The 23,488-nt window shown below is 41.5% G+C and overlaps 1 protein-coding gene across 2 annotated transcripts in view; it reads right to left on the bottom strand.

Moving 5' to 3' along the window:
* Positions 1-365: 365 nt before the first annotated feature.
* Positions 366-23,488, bottom strand: part of PRKACB (protein kinase cAMP-activated catalytic subunit beta) — a 288,944-nt gene continuing 265,821 nt past the window's right edge. For both annotated transcript variants that reach the window (XM_078644794.1, XM_078644785.1), the window contains exons 9-10: positions 22,594-22,758; positions 366-2,909 (exon numbers count right to left, since the gene is read on the bottom strand). In XM_078644794.1, coding sequence (XP_078500920.1) covers positions 2,784-2,909; positions 22,594-22,758 — 291 coding nt within the window. In that variant the 3' untranslated portion in view covers positions 366-2,783. The remainder of the gene's footprint in view (positions 2,910-22,593; positions 22,759-23,488) is intronic.

Here is a 23,488-nt window from a genome sequence, read left to right on the forward strand (position 1 = left end):
ATTGTTCAGATACAATCCAGCAGAACATAACTATATTGTTTTAATTTACAAACAATCAACATATTTTAAGAAAGGCTTTCCTACTAAATATAGGCTTACACTTTAAAGGGATACTTTTCAAAAGTAGCACCCATCTTCCAAAGGTCAGGTTGGATGCCATTATTTAGTATTTCAGAAATTGACAATTACTGCATTTCAGAACACCATAACTCATACAATTATATTGAACATACTTAAACTGTGATCTCCATCATTTAATAAAATATTTTAAGTTCAGAAATGACAAAGTTACTGCATAATTTATCGCATACTGCTGGCATACATAGCAGTACCTCATTCTAAATAAAATACAAACGATTTTAACATTTTCATACAAATAATTTTTAATTTATTAATGTGGCATATATATATATTTTGATACATAAAATTTGCTACAGCAAAGTATCATATACTTTTCTTGCACATATGTAAATATGGGTGGACAAAGACTCCAATTGGTGTCAGCCGCCTAATGACTTTGTTGTGCAAAAATGCGAAACGACCTAAAGACATACAGAATGTTGGCTAGTACATCTCTTACTGGTATGTAAAATGTCTACAAAGGCTTTTCATAAAGGAGTGTCACACAGAATAAAAGGAAATCATATCAGTGAGCTATTTCCACTGGCATGTTAACAGGTACAATGACTATAGAGCAACACAGATCAGTTTAATAAAAACAATGTATTCCTGTATGCATGTATGTAAATGGATCTTAAAACATAAGCCTAGTTTATTTTAAACTGTCCACATGTGCTGTTTTAAGACAGGTCACTGAGATATCCATGATTAAGTGAACAAATAAAATTTGCATGGGTACATTTTAAAAGCAAAAAAGTGGAGAGCCACTGAGTCAAATACTGAAATAAACGTGATAAGTGCTGAAAGTTAGCACATGGCAGCAATACCCTTTAAGTCAGTTGGTGAGAATACAATAGCTAATCTAATGCCATAAACAGATGTTACTGTGCATTCCTTTGCATTGAAACAGTTATTTTCATTGAAAGAAAGCTGGTTGTAAGTGAACATAACACAAAGTACTAAATAATATTTAAAAAAACAAAACAAAAAGCAACACAACTGTGGCAGTTTTTAACTTTGTCTCCTTTTCCACATCAAGCACTGCAACAAAAACAGTGATCTTAGCAGTGCTTCGTCCTCGGTTTACTAATATAGTATACCAGAGTAAAACTTGGCAATAACCTCTTTTATTCTTAACAGCTAACAGAAAATACCACATCCATCTAGAAATGCATCCACAAGATTAGTTTGCAGCTCGTAAACCATTTGTTTTGTCATAGCTAATAGCTGACATTATGTTTAGTAAAGCCTTTGTCTAATCAATGATGATTGACCATAACAACCCAATAGTTCCAATTTAATTATGTTCTAATAAAATACTGGCCAAAATATATGTTTAAGAGATGAAGGCTCCAAGTATTAAAAGTTAACACAACCCGACAAATGTAGTGTCAACCAGTAATACATAATTAAATGAAAACTAGTTTGAAATACTTTGCCTACATCACCCAGTGTGCCCGATACCCTGGAGGTTGGCTATGTTATGCACATCAGCTGACCAAGGAAGGTAGGTGTGGGGAGGTACAAATGAAGCAATAGACACACGTTGAGCTTTATGAAGACAAAGGCACATGGGCCAGCTACCCTAATCTATGAGTTCCGAATTTATTCTACCTAAGCAGTTTTGGTAATCCACAAGGAATACATTATTGACTATCTTTTTTACATAATTAATATATGAGTGGACAGGAAATATCTCAAAACAAAAAAAAACAGTGTTGACCTTTCCCCAAAAAGGTTTGAACAGAGAAGGTTGAACACCAATTGTTATTGTTCTATTAAAAATACTGACCAATGCATGTGTACAAGAGTGAACATAATAGCATCTAAAAACCAAGATGGTGTTATGCCTAAATGAAATCCAGCTAGAAATGATCTGCCTTTAGGAAGCAGTGTGCCTGACACCATGAGCTTGACTACTCAATGCTAATACACTGCCCACAAAAGGAGGCAGCATGAAGGCAGCAATAAACACAGCGCCAGATATAAAGGAAACCAAGGCACAGGTGCCAACTATCCTAATTATTCAGTTCCAAATGTATTCTGTCCCATTTTGGTCAATTCTAAGGAAGATTTTCTTGATTTTTTTTCACAATTAATAAACAACTATATGGCATTCATAAGAAACAGTTCAAAACAATGTCAAGACTGTTAGCTTGTTGCTGGCTGAGCGTCATACTAAAAGGCTACTTTAAGTTGCAGCCTCACATCAAGATTGACAAAAATGTTTGGCTGGCATAGACCTTAAACACTCATCTTCCAGATCAGTCCAGATCACACAAACTGCAACTCCTCCCATTTCTCGCATACAAACACAAGTAACAGATTATCAAAATAAAAGGGATCATAGATGGAATATTGTGTGTGTAATGTATACATGTGTGTGCATTTATATAATAGATATATATCAACACACACACACACACACGGAAAGTGGTCTACTTTTCTGTGTCACAGCACAAATCTCTTGCTTAATTGTGCCTACTTAAAAGAGCTGGTGCAAACTGCACAAGTGGAAGATGGCAATAAAGACTTCCGTCAGTCTTGTGGAATGAAGGAACTAGGTAACTGTTTTGACAAATGATGGTCTTAGCTCCACCCCATTTGGTACAGAGTGCAAAATTCCCAATATGAGCCCTGATGTAATCTGGTTATCATACATTCTAAAAATCTGCAAATTCTTTCGCACACTTCTCAGTCAGAGAGACGCGAATGTCTTCTTCTTCATAATCATCAAAGTTGCTGGTATCTCCAGGTCCCCTACACTTTGGTATGAATGGAGCTTCAACCTAGAAAAAAACAGGCTTGGAGTTAAAATATGATTTGACATAGCCTACAACAATACTACAAGCATAGTATGTTTCAACCAGCAAAAGATATTGAAAACTGCATGCAAAGCCCTCACTCACTGAGTGAAAATTAAAGACATTAGACATTCTTGAGATGTGGCTTCTTCACTAAGACTTTTGTCATACCTCTATTAGAGTACACCGCTGCACTGAAATGGAAAATATGTATTGCCAAACTAGGTTGCAGGATTTAGGGTGGCAAAATTTACTTTTGATGGTTACGACCTGTCACTGCATTTATACATGTTACTCTTTTACCTTAAAGGTATGATTTGTAGAGTAATTTCAACACCTTCTAATAAAAATGGTATTCTTTTCCTTAGAGTACAGAATGATAAGTTCTCTTTAACAAAGTTATTTCAATATTATTTTTTGTTTTTATTAAATGATATACCTTGGCACCTGAACTAAGCAAGGAATTCCTTTGGTCATGGATGGACAGGGAGGAATATGGGCTCAGGATATCACTATTGGGCATGCCCTGTGCCTAGTTGATATGTTACAAAACCTGAGGTGAACAGCAAAGTCTGGGTACAGGATGTCACCGTCAGCCATTTGGATTCAAAGATTTTGTATTTAGATCTCGGGATGACAATAGCGATCCGTGGACCACAAGCACTATTAGGGAATTTATGCATCCCATTTTATGTCAACTACATGGCAGAATCTGCAGATCCATTGAGAAGCATGAATCCAAGAAAAAACAATTTATATATTGCTTTTTAATTTGAGGCTTCAATTTGTCATCTAGGTCCCTCCTCTCAATCTCCCTTGGGTCTGCAAGGGCTCCTCTGGCCCCTACACACGTCCCTGGTTTTCAAAATGTGTTATCAGCAGATACTCCTTAGGCCCACACTTCATGTAATGCTGGCCATAACAAAATCATCTTGCAGCAGTTAGCCAATCAGATCGCTGGGATCCACAGATATCAAAAACGCTCTTTTTGCTAATTAAGTCTTAAATTTTTCATCCTTCGATCCACAAATTATTAGCAAATTAAAGGGATTTGGCTACAAATGATAGATAGAGCCTTCACAGTCCACCAAAAACAATAGTATAATGCAAATATCTCAAACATTTATTACAAATATTTACACTACATAGGTAAAAGGACCTATTCGGAGAAATGGTCTTTCTTCATGGCAAATGTGGTGTTACTGCATTCAGCTGTTTTTTGCCATTGCAGAGTTGCATACATACTGTAAATTCCAGGCCATCTTGATCACTTGGGCTTCAGATCCAGAAATGTCTCTCTCTAATTTTCAAATGTAAATGGTATATTCCCAAAGTGAGCGAAAAGCACTCTGTGACTAATTTGCTATACTAATAGACCCATAAAAGTCCCATAAAAGGAGTTGCGATTGCTCTGATGTCACGGATGTGGAATTCCTATAGCTCCATGCCCATGACATATTTTTGGGGATTACGGACAACAAGTTAACATGTTTATTTTGTCCTTTGGACAAGCAGGCCCAACCCCCTGCAGCACAGACTCTTTGGATGCCAGATTACAGTATAACATGATGAATCAGGCAAGGGCATTGCCTGCATTTAAAGTAACATTTATGTCCAAATTGTACTACTGTTTGAACTTGTATTTATGGTTTATTAATACAAAGCCTTTATTAGGGTAACCGCTCTAAAGAAAAATAAGTTCAGACTGCACAGTTGACAGTGGTTCCAGCATAAAAATCTGTACAGATGTTTGAAAAGGTTAACAATTTGAGGCTATGATTAATGTTTCCAGAAGGCTCTCTGATTAGATACAAATATATACAGAAGCTTGAAAGCAAGATTGGTGATTCTTTGCTTTCAAATTAAAATGTTCATAAAAAAAAATTAAAATAGGAAAAAGTTTTGTTAAACGGTTTAATTTTAGGTTCCATTTCTTCGACGTATCATTTAGTAAAATGTGTTTATGCATGCTACTATTTCCCAAAAATATTCATAATGGAAAACCAGTGTAACCAGTTTTAAACACAATTATATGAAACATGAAAATAAACGAGCATTGGCAAAGCGAATAGTTACGACATTGGTGGTCAGCCTTTTGTTTTTTTCAATGTGTGTCTTCTTTTAACATGGTTTTTGTAAGACTTTATTGTTGTGTGAGCTGCCAGGCCCTCATTGTTACAACAAACATTGGCAAAAGCTAAATATTTTTTGGTCTAATAAAACCCACATTGCCACAGTAGCCAGTTCCTGGCACTGAACAAAACAATTTTGCATGATGATGTGCTCCTTGTTACATAGCAGAATGCTATCACTCCCAGTGAAGCTAACCGGTAGAGAGAGAGAGAGACAGAATTTTAATACAAGCATTGAAAATGCAATAGGTCTCGCAATAGAAGAGTTTGACCTTTTTCGTTTTGCAAATGGATGAGTGGCGTTGCGTGGATGAGTGGCGTTGCGTGGATGAGTGGCGTTGCGTGGATGAGTGGCGTTGCGTGGATGAGTGGCGTTGCGTGGATGAGTGGCGTTGCGTGGATGAGTGGCGTTGCGTGGATGAGTGGCGTTGCGTGGATGAGTGGCGTTGCGTGGATGAGTGGCGTTGCGTGGATGAGTGGCGTTGCGTGGATGAGTGGCGTTGCGTGGATGCGTTGCGTGTGCGAGTGGCGTTGCGTGTGTGAGTGGCGTTGCGTGTGTGAGTGGCGTTGCGTGTGTGAGTGGCGTTGCGTGTGTGAGTGGCGTTGCGTGTGTGAGTGGCGTTGCGTGTGTGAGTGGCGTTGCGTGTGTGAGTGGCGTTGCGTGTGTGAGTGGCGTTGCGTGTGTGAGTGGCGTTGCGTGTGTGAGTGGCGTTGCGTGTGTGAGTGGCGTTGCGTGTGTGAGTGGCGTTGCGTGTGTGAGTGGCGTTGCGTGTGTGAGTGGCGTTGCGTGGATGAGTTGCGTGTGTGAGTGGCGTTGCGTGTGTGAGTGGCGTTGCGTGTGTGAGTGGCATTGGGTGTGTGACTGTGCTGCCTGTGGCGAGTGCAAACTACAATCAATTGGCACAGATTAAAATATTATTTTTAAAACATGAGTTTATTATGCCAGTTTCAAAACAACTAGTAGTTTCACTTAACCTGCATTAACAGTAGCACTTGGAATATAGGTATTTAAACTCTTTGATGTCGCACATACGGCATTGAGTTGGGAGATCAACAGCTGAGCTGTACATTTTCAGTTTTGCGTGTAATTGTGTTATATCTAGGGAGACGGACGGACGTGAAAGTGATCGGGGGAGGAGGGGGGTGGGGAGCACGTGAGTGGTGTATGTATGTGCCTAAGCGAGGTGCTTGGGAGAGCGAGGCTGTCCAGGAGGGAGGGGGAAAAGGGAGGGGTTATGGCAAGCAGGGGGCCTGATTATGGCCACAGCTTGAAGTCTTTGAAGTCTCCGCATGCTGGCAAATGGTGATGAGGCAGAGAGTCTTTGATTCAGAGTTGTACTTCTGGATTGCTTTACTTAGGGAGGAGCCAGACAAGCATGAGGGCCTTTGAAAGTCGGTAGTATAGACGGTATGTGAATGGCGACTTTGGGTGATGTTATCATACATGGTTCATGGCCCTGCACTGCAGAGCCGGCATAGCGGAAACGCTTTATTATTTACTGTCAACGAGAACTGAAGGCGAGGGTGCTAGGCAAAATGCAAATCTGGCGGGCGAGACAGTGCAGTGGCCCGAAGATGGGGGGTTGGGTAGTGTGGGGTAAACAAGAGCCACCCAGCAGCACGTGAGCGGGAGGCACCACTTGTAGGGGGTGGATGTGAAGAGGACTCGTCCCTGTGCACGCGAAAGTGAAAGCAGCGGCCGCATCAAAAGTGTGCAAATTTAAAATACAAACTGCAACGAAGTAGAGCATCAAAAAGAACCCGCTGTAGACTTACTGCAATTTGAGAGATGCTGTCGCGTGAAGGGACAAACTGAGTGTGTTACTGCAGTAGAAAGTGAAGAAAGGCAAACCAAGATGAAAAAAAAGTTAAAACAAGAATAAGACCAAAAGAGACAAGACGGAGGGAAGGCAGAGAAGGGGAGGGGGAGGAGAAATGCGACACGGCGGGCAGGGGAGGGGGCGGAGCGGGGAGAGGGTGTGAAAGCAGCAGGGGCCTAGAGTGCAGCTGAGGGAACTGAAGAAATGCGACACGGCAGGCAGGGGAGGGGGCGGAGCGGGGGTGTGGGAGGAGTGCGCCTGAGGGAAAATACATGCAAGGCAGGCGGCTGGGGGCATGTGCACGCGCTTTTAAGCTCAATGCGCATGCGCATTGAGCTTGAATTTCACGGGCACTGCAAGGAATCGCCACGATTCCTTGCAAGTTGGTTAAAGACTGTTTAAGCCCCCATAGTCTCGCAAGCTCGATGCGCATGCGCATCGACAGGCGAGACCTAATGAGAGATGCTGTCGCGTGAAGGGACAAACTGAGTGTGTTACTGCAGTAGAAAGTGAAGAAAGGCAAACCAAGATGAAAAAAAAGTTAAAACAAGAATAAGACCAAAAGAGACAAGACGGAGGGAAGGCAGAGAAGGGGAGGGGGGAGGAGAAATGCGACACGGCGGGCAGGGGAGGGGGCGGAGCGGGGAGAGGGTGTGAAAGCAGCAGGGGCCTGGAGTGCGGCTGAGGGAACTGAAGAAATGCGACACGGCAGGCAGGGGAGGGGGCGGAGCGGGGGTGTGGGAGGAGTGCGCCTGAGGGAAAATACATGCAAGGCAGGCGGCTGGGGGCATGTGCACGCGCTTTTAAGCTCAATGCGCATGCGCATTGAGCTTGAATTTCACGGGCACTGCAAGGAATCGCCACGATTCCTTGCAAGTTGGTTAAAGACTGTTTAAGCCCCCATAGTCTCGCAAGCTCGATGCGCATGCGCATCGACAGGCGAGACCTAAAAAACGAAAGGCCTTGGTTAACTCCAGATGTAAATAGGGCCCCAATTCTTAATGAAAGCCACAAAATTGCATCCATGGCATATGTCTTTGCATTAGTGCAGATGTACAATTTTCATGAATTTATAAGATTTACAGAAGTAGGTCAGGAAATCACAATCCTAGAAAATATTTCTTAACTGCCATTTACCACAAACACATACGAATGTGTAGGTTTGCTCATGCGGAAATCTTCACACTCCCACTAACCACTTTTTTCCCCAACCCTGAAAAAAGTTTTACTCGTGCCCTTGTCAGGAGTAAATTTCAAACTTTCGCTGTGTGGGAAAATATTAGAGACGAGCTGATGAAAACCCATAAAACATGCAAGTTAGAAGCTTTGCACAGACTCAAAAGGGCATTCCAACCGTGGGGAACTATTGCTTACTGCTACCTTCAGCCCCAGGATGTAGATTTGTGGAAAGGTGGCAAAATAAGGGTATTGCTAGTATTGAAACCCTACTATTTATTGTCATAGACTTGAGGGATCGTACTACGTTCTCTCTAGCTGAAGAGCAATTATTACTACTTAACTGGCATTGACTTAAAACCCACAAAATGGGACACACAAGTATACTCATCAATAGGTAAACAAACAAATCTTAGGAGCTTTTTATAATATCTCTAGGAACAATTTCAGTGTGTCTACGGCTGAATTGCAAGAGAGCGATTTGCTAAACTTGTATAAAATTGGACTGCTGCTTGTTGTTCATTCGAAGATTAGAGCTAATTGTTTACAATTAAACTTTTATTATATCTACTTCTGCTGACATATGGTTGAAGCTGTAGAACTAATTGATTAATCTGTTTCAAGGAAAATCCTCTAGAAACAGAAAGTAAATTCACTTATGGGTACATTATGCATAAACAATACTGCTTCAAAGTTATCTACAACAAAATATTCCAATAATGCTAAGGATGTGCTTATGCACACTGATCATTTATTACAAAATCCAAGTCCAATTTGTGATGTAAACAGCTGTCTATATTAGCAAGTTGTTTTTTGTTTCACAGGTGGTGCAGAACTCCGAGACTAGTCTGGAAGTTGTAGTTCCTCAGATATTCATTGGAGTGAAAATGTTATTGAGAAGAGTAATAAAAGTTGTTTTCAGTTGTTATGCAGACTTTTGTCAAATAGAAGACTGCATTATTGCATAATAAACAGTTAGTAGGAATTCAGTGGTTATGGTACACTTTACTTTTTATGTTAACTGAACATGGGAACCTGCATAACGAACTCTGAAGACAGTGATTCGGGAATACCTGTACTTTAGAATCTTTTCTGTTTTAAATGAACAAAGGGTCAGAGGTAGTTTGCTCACTGTATTATAGTTGCACCTTATATGAATGAATAGTGTTGCATATAAACATATCCTTCTGAATATGCCCACATTTCATTTTCTTTAGTGTGGGAAGAATGTAACCCCTCTGAGGTATAACATCTGTATTTCTGTATTTTGACAACTGCTTGACAGAGTGGAGTTTGGCTACACGAAGTCTATACCTAATTTTACTTTAGACTAGATGTGTTTTTGAAGTACACTGATTTTTGTTTTTCAGTTCCGCTTCTGACTAGACAACATCTGTGTAAATGCTGTGTGTGCTTCCATAGCGAACAATCTTGGACAAGTAAGAGCTGCAGTGAGTCATTGGAAATTGTAGAATGTTTAGATTGGGGTTGAATGAAAACGGAGTGAAGCACCTGGTATGTGGGGATTTAGGAAAAGACAAGAAGTTGTACAGCAGGTCTCTTGAAGGGTCTTTACTGAAAGGCAACAAAGGGTAAAGTTTTGCTTTTGCAACAAAAAAAAAACGACTCCTCAATGCAAGATTATTGTAGGAGTCCATAGTGCCTGAACTACTGACTTGTATTTCCTCAGAGACAAATCTGTGTTAATGTGGCATTGTAGGTAGACCGTGTGATCACAGATGAACCACTAGGTTCCAACATTCAGCAATATTAATAGAAGTGTTAATAGAAGGACCATGACACTGATGAGCCAGCAGGAAGAACTGAATGCATGAGAAGGAATGTGTGATACATTCAAAAGAAAATCAAAGTGGCTTCTCTATAACAACTTTCTTAGATGTTCACTGGGGAGTATACCAGCCAATCAAAGCCTTGAGAGTAGAACAGAGTACATTAGTCCCAGCATGCTGAAACAGTAACTGAGTTGAGTTACAACTATTAAACACTGAATGAGTACAGGACAGCCATATGGAATTAAAAAAAAAAGTGTTAAAAGTACATGTGGATTAAGCTACAAAGGATTTACAGTAATAACTTTTTTTTGTTTAATTTTTATATAGCTCAAACTAAAACTGAAAGTATCAGAGCGCTTTATATAAGCACCAGCTGCGTTATACAAGTACACATTTCTGGTCGGCACAGGGAGATTACGTTTTTCGCCCAGAATCATAGGATGCTGTGTGTCCCTTCTGAGACTCCAATCTGATTCCCCAGCTTCGAGGTCAACCGCTCTACCCGTTAGGCCATATCCTCTCCCCTTTGCATTTGCATGCACAGTGGCTTTTGAACACTAAAGAGATGTTGTAACAAGGCAACAGGGTGTAGAGCTGAAAAGATTTTCATATAAAAGGGAACTCAGCATAAATAACTGGTACATTATTTTCTCATCTTGACATGTGTTATTTCCTCTTAGCTGAACAGTAATTGTACTGCTGTCGGAAATCACTGAGATGGAATATATTCAAAGGAAAAGTCTCATGAGCAAGATGCTCTCTGATAAGCATGTTATTGGTCAACTAAGAATATAACATTGTAATGATAAGATAAGAAGAACAGTGTACACACTTTCAGTTACTAAACAGTATGCTAAGTACACAACTATGTAGTGTGCACAGCATTTGTTTTAAATAACGGAGCATAGATGTTTATGTTTGGTATGGGGTAATATCTCTAGCGATTGTACCTGTAAGGTCATATTTTATATATTCATATAGGTTATACTTATGGCCATAGCGACTTTGTAGTTATGGTCATGGGTCTTCTTCCATCAAAAAGATGTTTTGGTTTGGTTGGCCAAGTTACTGGATATCACAATTCATGCAGATCAGCTGTAGGAATGGGTGGGGTACTAGGGAGAGGAGGACTGCTGGGAAATTGGTGATTTAAAGGAGAGGAGGGTAAAAAAACTGATTTCTAACACCCACATACATTTTTGCACTTCACTACATTGAAAACCGATGAATGGAATTGCACACATGCTTGCCTTCGGTAAGGATCTTTCCGGTGGATACTATACCTACAGATAGCTCAAATGTTGAATAATCCCAGGTGTCATAATTGGAGCCAGAAACTTCAAAGCTCTAAATGCGGGGGTGCTTTCGCAGAGTCCCCAGAACACACTCCCCAGCGTTATAATGATTTTTGTTTTCCTCACTTTTTTGTGTGTATTTGAAGCAAACTTATTGAGCGACATAAATGGATATAGTACACTACAACCAACCACTAATTGGAACCTTAACTTCCTCTTTGAAATCATCCATCAATGGGGAAGTGGGCGGTATCGGTGAGGAATTTACAGCTTGATTAACCACCAGAAAGACGATTACAGACTTCTAATTGATAATTAAACCTGCAGATTCCTTAGTGTTGAGTAGATTACATAGCAAAACCCCCAGGGGGTGGGCTGATGTCAAGACAAGGAACTCTTGCAGCACACAACTGGCAAAGTGATTGCTCCTACATCTACACAGCTATGAGTCCAAACAATGAAGTATTTGGCAAAGGTATGCAAAGACGCCCATGTAACCACCATGTAGATATCTGCAATATGAACACCCCTCACAAGAGCAGAAGACTTGGCCCTGGACGAATGGGTCCCGATTCTCTCAGGCATTTCCTTCTTGGCAAGGGCATCTAACATTTTGATAACAAGCATTTGCAAAACAATAGGTCTCGCATCGACGCAAGCTTGAGCTATTGACATTTTAAATGACCATGCCTTTTATTTTTGTTTTTAAAACAAATAAAATTATTACAATTACAATTATTGCATTGCAAATGCTTGTTTACACTGGCGCCCGGGTTCTACAAATGCATTGGTACTGAAGTAGTTCTTTCATGTCCTTGCCCCTGTTGTTCGTGTCAGGTTGCACCGCTGTCAGCGACTGCAAGTGACTTAAACGCTCATTAGTCGGTTACAATGCTTTATACGAGACTTCCACAGTAGTACCGGGGTCAGCATACATGGGATTTTACGGTTATAGAGTCAAGTAGTCGAAACAGCCATGTTGAGTTTTGTTCATGAGATTGTGCCTATCTGTTGCCATCACTGACTTTCCTTTTATTGTAACTAATACATCAATTTGAAATAATGCCTCAAAAAGAAACCTGTATATCAACATGTTATTTGAGCCGAGAATGCAATGTTTAACCATTTACTAGGCAACAATTCAGGGGCAGAGGGAGGTACAAGCGCACCCGTGGGGGGCCAAGATAAAGCAGACCATGTACCATCACCGGAAAAAAGGTCCAGTCCTTATGGGCGGTAACAAATGGAGACAAGGCCGTACCAAGGAGGGACTAACAAGCCTATTTACCAATCAGAAGCCAGAATTTAAGAAGGAAAATGGCAAAACGCCAATGACAAATATGGGCGGAGAGTGGGCGGGGCTTCTAGTGCATAAGTTTAGTATCCATTTTTGTTTCTCGGTTTTACTTAGCATAATTCACTAATGAAGGTTTTCACATATTTTTTCCACTTCCGGGAATGCCCATTGCATGCATTTATTTTTTAAAGGCACTGTTGCCCTGTAGTCTACACATTAATTTTAGGGTTGCACACTCTCAGAACATGATGCATTATTTTATTTTCTATGCTTGTAAGGATACAACTCTTCTGCTTTAGACTAATTAAAATGTTGTTCTGCTCCTCTGGCACAGTGTGATAAGCTTGCCGTTTTATTGCAAAAACAGCATCCATGCTGAAGTCGGTGAGAAGTTTACTCACTGCCAGGGTAATCATGGAACGCTGCTGTGAGCTGCAACTAAGATGCAGTCCCGAGGTCCACGACCTTCAGCCTGAGAAGGAAGATAGCTGCACACTTAGACATTCGTGGATGCACCGAGCCTGGCTTTCTCACTGAGCATGAAGGTATGAGGTTAGTTCATTCCAACAGGCCTGATAGCTGGGTACTCTCAATATGCCATCTCTAGCATCGAGATTAGTAATAGATAGGAGTAACTTTAGCAACATTATGAACAATTAACATGAGTGAATTGTTTGTGTTTTTCACCATTCCAATAATGCCTATAACATTAATGAATCTCATCTTTCTTATAATAGCAGTTCATATTTAATTTACAAAAATTAGAGCTGGTCAATAAATGTTTGAAAATGCAATTTGTATATTTTCTTTGTGAACACTGGGCATGAAAGTGTGATAAAATGAAAGGGTTAGATCTGTTACCGTGATTTCCTTGGGAATCAGTCACGTTCTAAATTACTGACAACATCTATAACTCTGTAGGTTTAGGAGTTTAGATGCGGTATTGTGAGCTAGCTAAACAGACCAACATTACTGATTATAAATTAAGACTCAGACTCTGTATTATGAAGTTCTATTGTTCTACACAGACAGTGCTACTAGAATCGTAGGACCGATATAACACAGCGAGGCAAAGAATGCTTCTGGACAGCTTTGATCTTTCTACTGCCACAGTAACAAACACATATATGATCATACATTCTCAAGTGTTTTGTGCTTTCAATATAAAAACTAACTGCACTCCTGGAATCCAGGCTATGCTGCTGGTACTCCTCCGTCGGAAGAGACAGGGGGTAAAAAGATAGTAAGATGATGGAGAGGCTCAGGCGAACGACAGTGACAACCTTAGGCAATAGAGTCATGAAAGAAGGCGGAGGTCTGTGTGGAAGACACTGTCAAAGATGAAAAAGAATAACCGCAGCTTTGAGAGAATTAGGACAGAGAAATCTCTGGTTTGTGGGGTTTACGTAGGGCTGTGAGGATGCCTCTTCCTTAAGGTTCTTAGACCGTTGGCCTATGCTCCCTCCTGTCTGAAGGTTCTCTGTAATGTTTTATTATTTAAAGGGGCATAGGGCCTTCACACAGTGATCACCACCTGGAGATTGCCTGCTTCCTGAATTACTCTAGCAGATACGCTATCCTAGGGTAAGCCCATTCCTAAGACAGTCTACTGTTCCAGTCAGATAAAATCATGATCTTCCCAGACTATATTGGAATGGTCCACCAAAACCTTTGTGGATGACAAGACAAGCTATGCAACCTTAACATGCATTATATGCTTTTATACACTGCTAAGCTCCAAATTATTTACCAATCTTAGACCAATTACTTTTCTGCCGCTGAAGAGGTATTTAGCTGGAATGAGGATGTGGTCAGTCTTCATCCGCATACCTCGACACCATTTGTTAATGATACCCCCATTGGGAGATAGCCTCCAGCCCTTCCCACACAGTTCACGCTACCGAGGGAGTCGAAGAAACTGCTCTTGTTCTTCCTAGTGCTACTTGCTTCTGAACTATAGTGAACAGCCTGAGGTTGAAACTTGTCGGAATCCATGGATGGTGCCCTGCCCACTTAATAGGTGTACTTTGCATGCTAGGTCACAAGCACTGACACTAAATGGTTGAGAAGGGTTACAGCTGGGAGGCAACCTCACCGGCTTCCTGTTGTCACCAGTTCTGAATCACTCCCGGGACAGATGCTTCATGTTCCCGAAGAATAGGGTGGGTTGGATTGGGTTGTTATTGTTGCTACTTGTTTCAGTTGATGGAGCGGAAGGTTTCTCTCCCAACCACAGACATCCCCCTTTGCTATGAACTTTGCTTTGCTTCCTCCTGATCACTAACCACATTACTGACAACCAAAAATACTTGGTTATCCTGGAATGTGAACAGCCTCTTACACAAAATTAAGAGAACAGTCCTTCGAACTGCCAAGAGACTACAGGAGGATATTCTATTCCTCAAAGAGACTCACCTACTGGGCAATAAGGTTCCCTTCTGACCCATTACGGATTTACTCAGGTCTTCCGCTCTGGTTTTACCAGAGGAATCAAGGGGATGTCTTTTTGACCACCTGAAAGCTGCGTCGCTGGGCCTGAACCTCAGCCATGAAGTCTGGAAAGAAGGCGACCTCGTAGTTGTCTATTTTCAGCGGGAGACTGAAGGATTATGTCCCTGTCTCGATAGATAAACACTCGGGCTATGAGGGGCCTGGGCGGTGCTCCTGGCTTCGGCCTCCAACCTGGCACTCTGTGGTTCATTTCAATTGAAAAGTAGCTAGACAGAGTCTTAGGCCTGAGGTGCTTGGTAACGAGATCTTCCACAAATAGGTCCGCTGCGGCCCCGCCGCTCTCTCCGGAACTCCTAGGATGCGAATATTACGGCGAGCCCGGCCTTCATAATCATCCAGCTGTTGCGGCATCCGCTCCTGCTTCTTTTGCAATTCAAGCATCTGCGTTTGTAGTTCCGAGGTATCAGTCTGTAGGGCGCTTGTAACTATCTTAAGCTCCTTGACTTTTTCATCCATCTTCAGGAATAAGGGAGACCTCAACCGTCACCGAATCCAAGGGAGACCTCAACCGTCACCGAATCCAGCGAGGTACGCACCCCATTAATAGCTGCCATAACATCATGTAAGGTTGGCTCCGATTCTTGCTTGGGGGCAACTGCCCCCCTTTGTTCTCCATCGGCGCCAGATCACCTTTGTCTCCCGCCTTAGACCAGGCAAACTTGGCAAGTTGTTTTTGAGCGTTAGCCTTGGGACCCTTCCCGCCCAATGCCATGAGTGTGGGTAGATTGGTAGCACTTCAGACAAGGTCACAGACCAACTCCTGGGGTATCCGCAGCCTGGTAAGAGGAATGTCCAGGCAGCACTACACTTCCTCTGAGCCATGTCCCGTCCGCTCCTGTCCCGGTTTCCGGCTCTGTAGGTTAGATTAGGTTCTTCCACCAGCACAAGGTCACCCCGGCAGGTTGCATCTGAACCCACCGCCTAATTCAGGCCTCGCCTTTGCGCTCTCGCCTTACCTCTGCCAGCAATTTCCACCTCCTGGATTTACTCACCAGGCACCTCCTTATAGTCGCCTCCGTCCAGGTCAGTCACAACCTATGGGCCCAGCTGTCTCACCAATTACACACACCAAGCCAGAGCTAGATATCACATCGCCGGACACCACAGGCCCCAGTCTGCACTCAATAGGTGGACCAGAGAAACCGTGCCCCAGGCCGTTGGGAGACTGTGCATCCCACTGGGTTGCTTCACTGTGAGTACTCGAAAGTGGGACAGTTATAACTCATAACCTCCTCCTTTGCTTCCAGTCTTTACCCTGCAAATGGAGCGCCCGATCCCCAAGGTACCACCAGGCTTGCTCACATCCAGCTGTTCGAGCATATAAGTGGGCTCCAGTCTTTAAACAATTATATCCCGTCTCGCAGGAGACTAAGGCCCCACGTGTGCTTATGCAGGCCATGCCTCACTAGGACTTCAGGCACCGAGGGAGGCAAACCTGTCCATAAGCACTAGCAGTCTGTGCCAGCCGTTCCTGCTAAACCCTCTCCCATATATGCTTTCCAGTTCTGGGCCCCTCCTAACTAGCGTTTGAGCAGCCGCCTCGCCTGCTGCTCTCTTGCCCCCAGCACCTCACCGATGGCAGGATTTGCGATAGGCCTCAAAGCTAGGGCCTCGATTTGCGGATTAGCTCCACCCACTGCAGTCTTCCGACCTCAGCGTCTCCCTCTATGCACTACTCCCGGCAGGCAAGTGCGCTGGCCGAGCCCCCAGGTCCGGCCTCAATCTTCGGCAGCGCCAGTCAAGCACCACCGGCCTGGCTCTTGCACCTCCACACCTCAGAGGTCTGCACCGGCCGTTCTACTTGCAGTGGTGCTCGGGTCGCCGACCCTGGGTCTACGGCCCCCACTGCGTCTCGTCAGCACTCACTCCTGCTCCGCAGGTCGGGCGGCCGCAGGGCTTGATCTTGTCACCAGCTTCACGTCCTTGCATGGGTCTCCGTCGGGCCGCCACTGAATTCCCCAAGTCTTGGCACCTCCTCTCCACCTAGGCCACACCTCCTCCACTCGTCCTCCGAGCCTCCATCACGCTACCGGGCGTGCCGAGCTTCTCAGGAGGGGGAGGGGGGGGGGGGTGTCAGGTAGGGAGTCCAGACACTTTTAGCGCATTTGTCACCGTGGATGGCTTAGGAAATGGCCCCCGCAGATGTGCTTTTCAATGCTTGATGGTGGAGACCCTGCCCCCTCAGGCGGGGATTGGTTGCAAATGCGTCTGGCACGCTGTGATTTGGGGGGATGAAGTCCATTGGGGCTGCCAAGGTCCTGCACCTAAATACCGGCACACATTAAACTGCGTTTGGTTAAGTTACTTGACACAGAGTTCGTGTAAGGAGATGGAGGCTAGAATTAAAGAGCTGAGTGGGGTAGCAGTTTTACATAATGTATTCGGACTCCTGGTTAGTGAAGTACGAGATTGCTTCATGCAAAAGGTATGAGAGATGTTCGGATGGTGTATGGAGGTATGACATGGATACAGCGACATGGTGGCAGATCACATGCTAGGGAAGGATGGTGGGAAAGAGATTTATAGACATGCAATGGATGGTGATGGGGAGGAGATTATAGAAGGAAATCTTGTTCAGTATCATGCTGGCTGGCTGTTTTTACAAGTTGTGTAGAAGTATCTGGTGAGGTTCTGTTTTTTTTTGTATGTGATGCTAGCTTCATCACGTGAACTTATCTGTGATGGCATTGACGTTCTCACGGAGGCTTAGAAAATGAAGGAGGGCATCTGTTGTAGATAGAGCTACAGGTATTTATGTTCTGCCTTATTTTTGGAAATGAATCCTAAGCATGCTTTCTGATGGTTGTGATGGGGAAAGCCAAGTCTTAATCATTCTTCTGAATTTCCGGTGCTGCTTTGTCCCTATTAAATTTGCTTTGAGATAGATTCTATACTTTGGCAGCCGGTATGGGGGAGGAAGTGTCTCCAATGGTTTCTGTTGTGTATGGTGGAATTATAAGGTGTGCTGGTGTTTGTGTTGTTGCCTAGTTTTGTGGATGAGTCCTACATATGCTTTCTAGTGGTTATGTTACGAATAGCAAACTTTTAACAATGCCTTTCAATTTCAGATTCTCCTCAGTTGCTCTTATGTTTGGTGAATTCCAATAGTTTGGCAGACTGAACAGAGAAGGAAGCGCCTCCAATGATTTGTTAATGCATGGTGGAATTGTTGGAAATGGTTGAGCATGAAACTTACATTCCTCTGTTGGGAATATGTGAAGGAATTGAGGATCTTTACCATTCATTGCCCTGTGAGTGATGCATAGCAACTTGAACAAGGTTCTTCTTGCAACAGGTAGCCAATGTAGTGCCTTCAAAACAAGGACATATGTGAGAACGTATCTTCACGTACAGTAAAAGTCTAGCTGTAGCAGTCTGAATTCTATGCACCCTTCTTATAAATAAGAGTGTGGAACAATGATATAGACCAGTAGTATATTCCACTGTTGAGAGGAGGATGTAGTAAATGTGTTTATTAGTTAATAAAAACAATAAACATTGCTTAGAACATACAAAACAAAATCATATAAATAGTTATATAGGAAAAAACCTTGAAATAAAGTTTTCAATCATGGTAAACACTTAATCTCCCATAGACGGCAGTCATAGGTACAGGGTTTGCTAGGCCGCCATTAAGCAAGTGAAGTATAAAGTGCAAAAAATGCTTACGTTGTCTAAAACTGGGAAGGCCTTATCTATGTGCAAATTTCCATAGAAAGTGCTGACATTTAACCAGGATCACATTTGGACATCTGTTTTTGGTATAAAGTTACTGGGGTGGTAATAATAATAATAACTCTTTGTTGTTTGGTTAAATTAAACCTTTAAAGTCTAAAAATGGTGGTGGAGATTAAAAAGAAAGTGACTTGCGCTGAAGATGTTCATACTTGTTACAACAGCAATATTATGTCACACTGGTCAGCCTGGTATGTATAGCAAATTGATTATTCCTTGGTTCCTTAATTAAAAGGCAAGCTTGATTGTAAGGCCTTTTTTACATGAATAGTGTAAAACAGATGGAATTACATGAAATGCTCAATCAAATTGATTAAGTAAATTGTCCACAGTGCGTGTGCTGTAAATGATCCACGGCCTGTGTGCTTTGCCAAATGAATTAGTGCTGAACATTCGATATAAGGTAACTTAACACCACTTTATGCACGATTGTAAACTCCCCATTTTTCTTTTTTTTTTGGAAGAGAAACGTATACTTTGAGCCCTTTCTTAAAGTGCTGTTACGTCAAGCGTTAACATGCTGGAATATTTTTTTAATACGAGGTGATATCTCACCTAGAGCTTGTGGTGCTGTTCTGTTTGCCTTAGGTACAGAAAAATGTTGTAGAAGACTCTCCTCGGTACAAAGTGTCGTAAACAAATGGTGAACCTTCTACCATGCCTGGTCGTTGCTCATGGGGTCACATAGGTTTTTCCAATAACCTGGATACTATGGGCAAGAAATTCACTGCTTTGCATGCTGGCTGGACTGGAGACCCTCTTAGTAGCTGTATCACAGCCAGACAACATTATCTTATTTGCCACTGTCTTAGAGTTGGACGCAGTAATTTCTTCCTGAGAGATAATAACGCTGGGCAGGTGCCCAATAGGTGCAACAATGTTTCACTACTGTATCCGCAGAGACGCCACAACGTGGTTGACCAGATTTGTTTCCATGCCAGGTTTGTCGTTTGATGGAAAGACTCCCAGCCTTATTAGCAACAGATTCTGCTTCTTTGCCTTGGAGAAGTGTGCCGACAGGTATGGTTGAGGTTTCAAAACTTTGTTTGTGGGCAGGAGCATCCACGCTTGCTTTTTGTTCAACAAGGCTGCCTTGTCTACTAAAAGTAATTGATGTTTGGCTGATTTATTGGTTGGCTGTTTAAACACTGGGTACTCTGGTATCGAGGAAGAGTAATGTTGCTGAAAACCTTTGAGGGAAATCCAAGTGTGGGAAGATGTGTCAAAATATTTTTATGTTGTAGAGGATTTAGATAGCGTAAACACTTGTGTGTTCACTGAGGGATGAAAATCCAAGAAAACCTCAGGTTTACATACCTCTTGAGATGTTTTTGGCTGAGGACTCAGTTCGTCTGAACAACTGTCTCAGTGAGTATTTCGGTTTCTGTAGCATTTAGTTTGAAGTGGTTTCAAATCATCTACTGGTATATTGCTTAGTGACAGTTTGCAAAATTATCTGTGTCTCAACATAAATGCAACATGTAAAATCAAAACTTCTGGTTCGCTCCAATAGCTGTTTCATGTAGATGTTGAACAAAAGGGATGAAAAAATACATCCTTGAGGAACTCCTGTTTTAAGTTCAAAGTTTATAAAATAAAACGGGGATTCAGTGGTCTTGTTGTATAGATAACATGATATCCAAGCAAGAATGATGCCTTCAATACAGATTTTGTTGAGCCAGAGCACTATGGTATCAATGTGGACCATTCCAAAAGCTTCTGAAAGGTTTAGAAGCAGCAGTATTTTAGTTCTTTCCAAATTATAATCATGTACGAACCAGGGTACCTCCCAGATTGGAGTCCAGTTTGCTGGTTAAAAGTAATTAATATAATTTACTGAGAGACTAGGAGGGACGTTGCTCTTTACACTAATTTGTTAAGGAAAGGTACATAAGTTATTGGTCTGAAATGTTAGGGTCTTGGAGGGGCAGTTAATTTATCTTGAGTAATGGCCATACACACACATTCTTTAAGACCTAGGAGAGCTCCTGTTGATAAGGAGTTGATGATTATATTTCCTATGGGGATATCTACTAGTGTTGATAGCACAGTTTTCCTGATGATTTGAAGAGGGCAAGGGTCCGATGGACAGCTGGCTGGGTGGCTGAATTATACAATATCCTGAGATTCAGCCACTGAGATTTCCAGAAAGGATGTGAGAGACAGCAGTTTATTTTCTATGGTGTTATTTCTGGGTGTTTGATTAATTGATTTCTTAAGTATCAGCTATGTGTCCAGAGTGTCTGCTTTATTTATATAATGAGCAGTTACTTCATTACAAAGATCTTGGAATTTGGAAATGTTGATTTGGCTACTTTCTGGATTATGAAATTCAGAGAGAATTTTAAAGAGTTCTTTTGAGGGGTATAATAGATCCTACTTCAGTAGTGGGAATTTTTGTCTTTTTTATTACTGATTTGAAAATTCTGCTGTCTTTGTTTGTGCCATGAGTGTTTTGGGATTTTTACTTTTTCAATTTTTTTCTTTTTATCTTTATTAATTCTTTGTTCATCCAAGAAGCTTCTTTTCTTGTTGCACTGTTTTGACATTTTCTTCAGGATGAGCATCTTAAAGAAGGAGGTTAACCATTTTTCTACTGAGTTTATTGTTTTTATGTCAATGGTTGACGTTAGCTGAACTTCCAGATCTTCCATGTTAAGATTGCTTAATAGTCTGTAGGATGATGCCATGAAGTGGAAGTCGGTCGATTTTTATTATGGAATCATGTGAGAAGATCACAAGGTGATGATAGTTTTAAGTATATGAAGTGATTCTTTGGATAGTAGTTAGTTCTGGATTGCAAAAGATGACATCCAAGGTACAACCTACTATATGAGTAGGTGCAGAGGCTATTTCTTTAAGCTGCATGTGCCTAGACTGGATATGATAGCATTTGGTTGAGGCATATTAGATTTTTCAAAGCAGTTTACGTCACCAAAGTTACATATATTGGAATATTTAACTGCTATATCTGAAAGTTATCTGTAAAGACTTCTTTGTTTGGAGGGGTCTGTAAAGCAGCAGAGCATTGCCAGTAATACGAAGGGCTTCACCACCATGTAGCGCATTGTCTTCTTCCCTAGACGGTTATAGAATGCTTAAAGGTGGTGGTATATCCACCTCCTCATCCCTTCTCTGTTATGGGTGACAGTATGATATATGGTGTGATAGCTTAATGAAGATATGGTACCATGCTCTCTCCCAGTCAGGTTTCTGTGATGACTAGACTGACCAGATCTGTGTCTGCCATTTGATCAGATAAATTAGAACCTTAATGTCCACTGAAACCTTTTTTAATATTAAAAATATAGATTAACCTGTGTTTATATGATGTTTGTAAGGCACATTACAAAACAATAGAATATATAGGAAAGCATAATTATATATTAGTTATATACTAGCAATCATTTTCCCAGACCTGTGGAAACTTACAAGGTTTTGCTAATGCACTTCAGAATACCTGGGCAGCTTCTCTCCCATTTAGGCCGGGTTTCCTTTTTTTGAAAAATGATGAGTCGAATTAAGTAAATCTTTGTAATGATACAAGTTTCTAAAGCAACTGATTCACTGTTCAGAACGGATATACATGTAGCAAGGGAAAGAAAATGCATTGCTTTTATATAGATGATATAAGGGTATGCCTTGCTTTCTACTACTGATGAACTATAAAGACATAAAAAAGTGGTGCAGGAGCTAATGTCATTTCCTGACACTGACAACTCAACCAACGGCTAAGACAGCAAATCCACTCACATATTTCACAGCCCACATTACCTCTGAAGGGTACTTTTAAAGCTACAATAAAATGAAGTATGCATTTTTTTTTTTAAGTGCTGCACCGAAATTCAACTCACAACGAACATAACCAAACCCTACATAGTACAGTTTAAGTAACATAAAACACAGATACCTTTCGCTGGTAAATGGCAATCCAGTCTGTAGTAGCAAACCACTTGTGATTCTTTATGTCATTGACACCATTCTTGAGATTTCCATATCGCTTGGTCAAGTCTACTTGTAGAAGATTCCTTAGTAGATCTTTTAGGTCTGAACTGAAGTGTGATGGAAACCGTACCTATATAAACATAATCAGACATTATTATCCAAATAATGTGATAAGCAAAATGGTATAAAATGCCCATATAAACAACAAGGATATTTCTGTTCTCCAGAATTTCCAAGAAAAGGCATAGATTTAGATACACCTTCACTGCCTGCAACTCTAACCAATTCAATTAATTGATGCTTATTTATCATTTTTCTAAAGTGCTGCACAAATTTCCCAAAAATAACAGTTTAATTAAAAATGGCTCACAAAAACAAACACTGGTTTAAAAGATAAGTGAATTGTGGCATGATATCAGTGAAAGGAAGAAAAGGATACTGGTTTCAAGACAAAAGGAAGCAAGCACTGGTAAAGCCAAAAGGTTTGTTACGGGCTGCCAGCCTTTTGGCTTTGACAAGCCTTTTTTGTTTTGTCAAAGTTTTTGCAAAACTTTATAGTGGGAGATGCACTTGCTTGACAACCAAAAATAAAAATAAAATTAAAAAAAAAGATAGAAAGAAAGAAAAAACTGGCTAAAAGCAAAAATATTCTTAGGGTCTCAAAAATCATATTTTGCCACAGTAGCACCCAACACTTAAGGGAACTACTTTGTGTGCGGACGTGCTCCTTGCCAGAATGCTGCCAAATCACAGTGAAGTAAGCCAACAGCTAAAGTGGGCTAACCAACTTTCCCATGCTGTATACAGTAGTGGGTGAAAGAAAACTTTGAATGACAACGAATAAAATGGCTGGCTTAAAT

This window comes from Lissotriton helveticus, chromosome 1_1 (genome assembly GCF_964261635.1).
Source record: "Lissotriton helveticus chromosome 1_1, aLisHel1.1, whole genome shotgun sequence".
NCBI classification, from domain to species: Eukaryota; Metazoa; Chordata; class Amphibia; order Caudata; family Salamandridae; genus Lissotriton; species Lissotriton helveticus.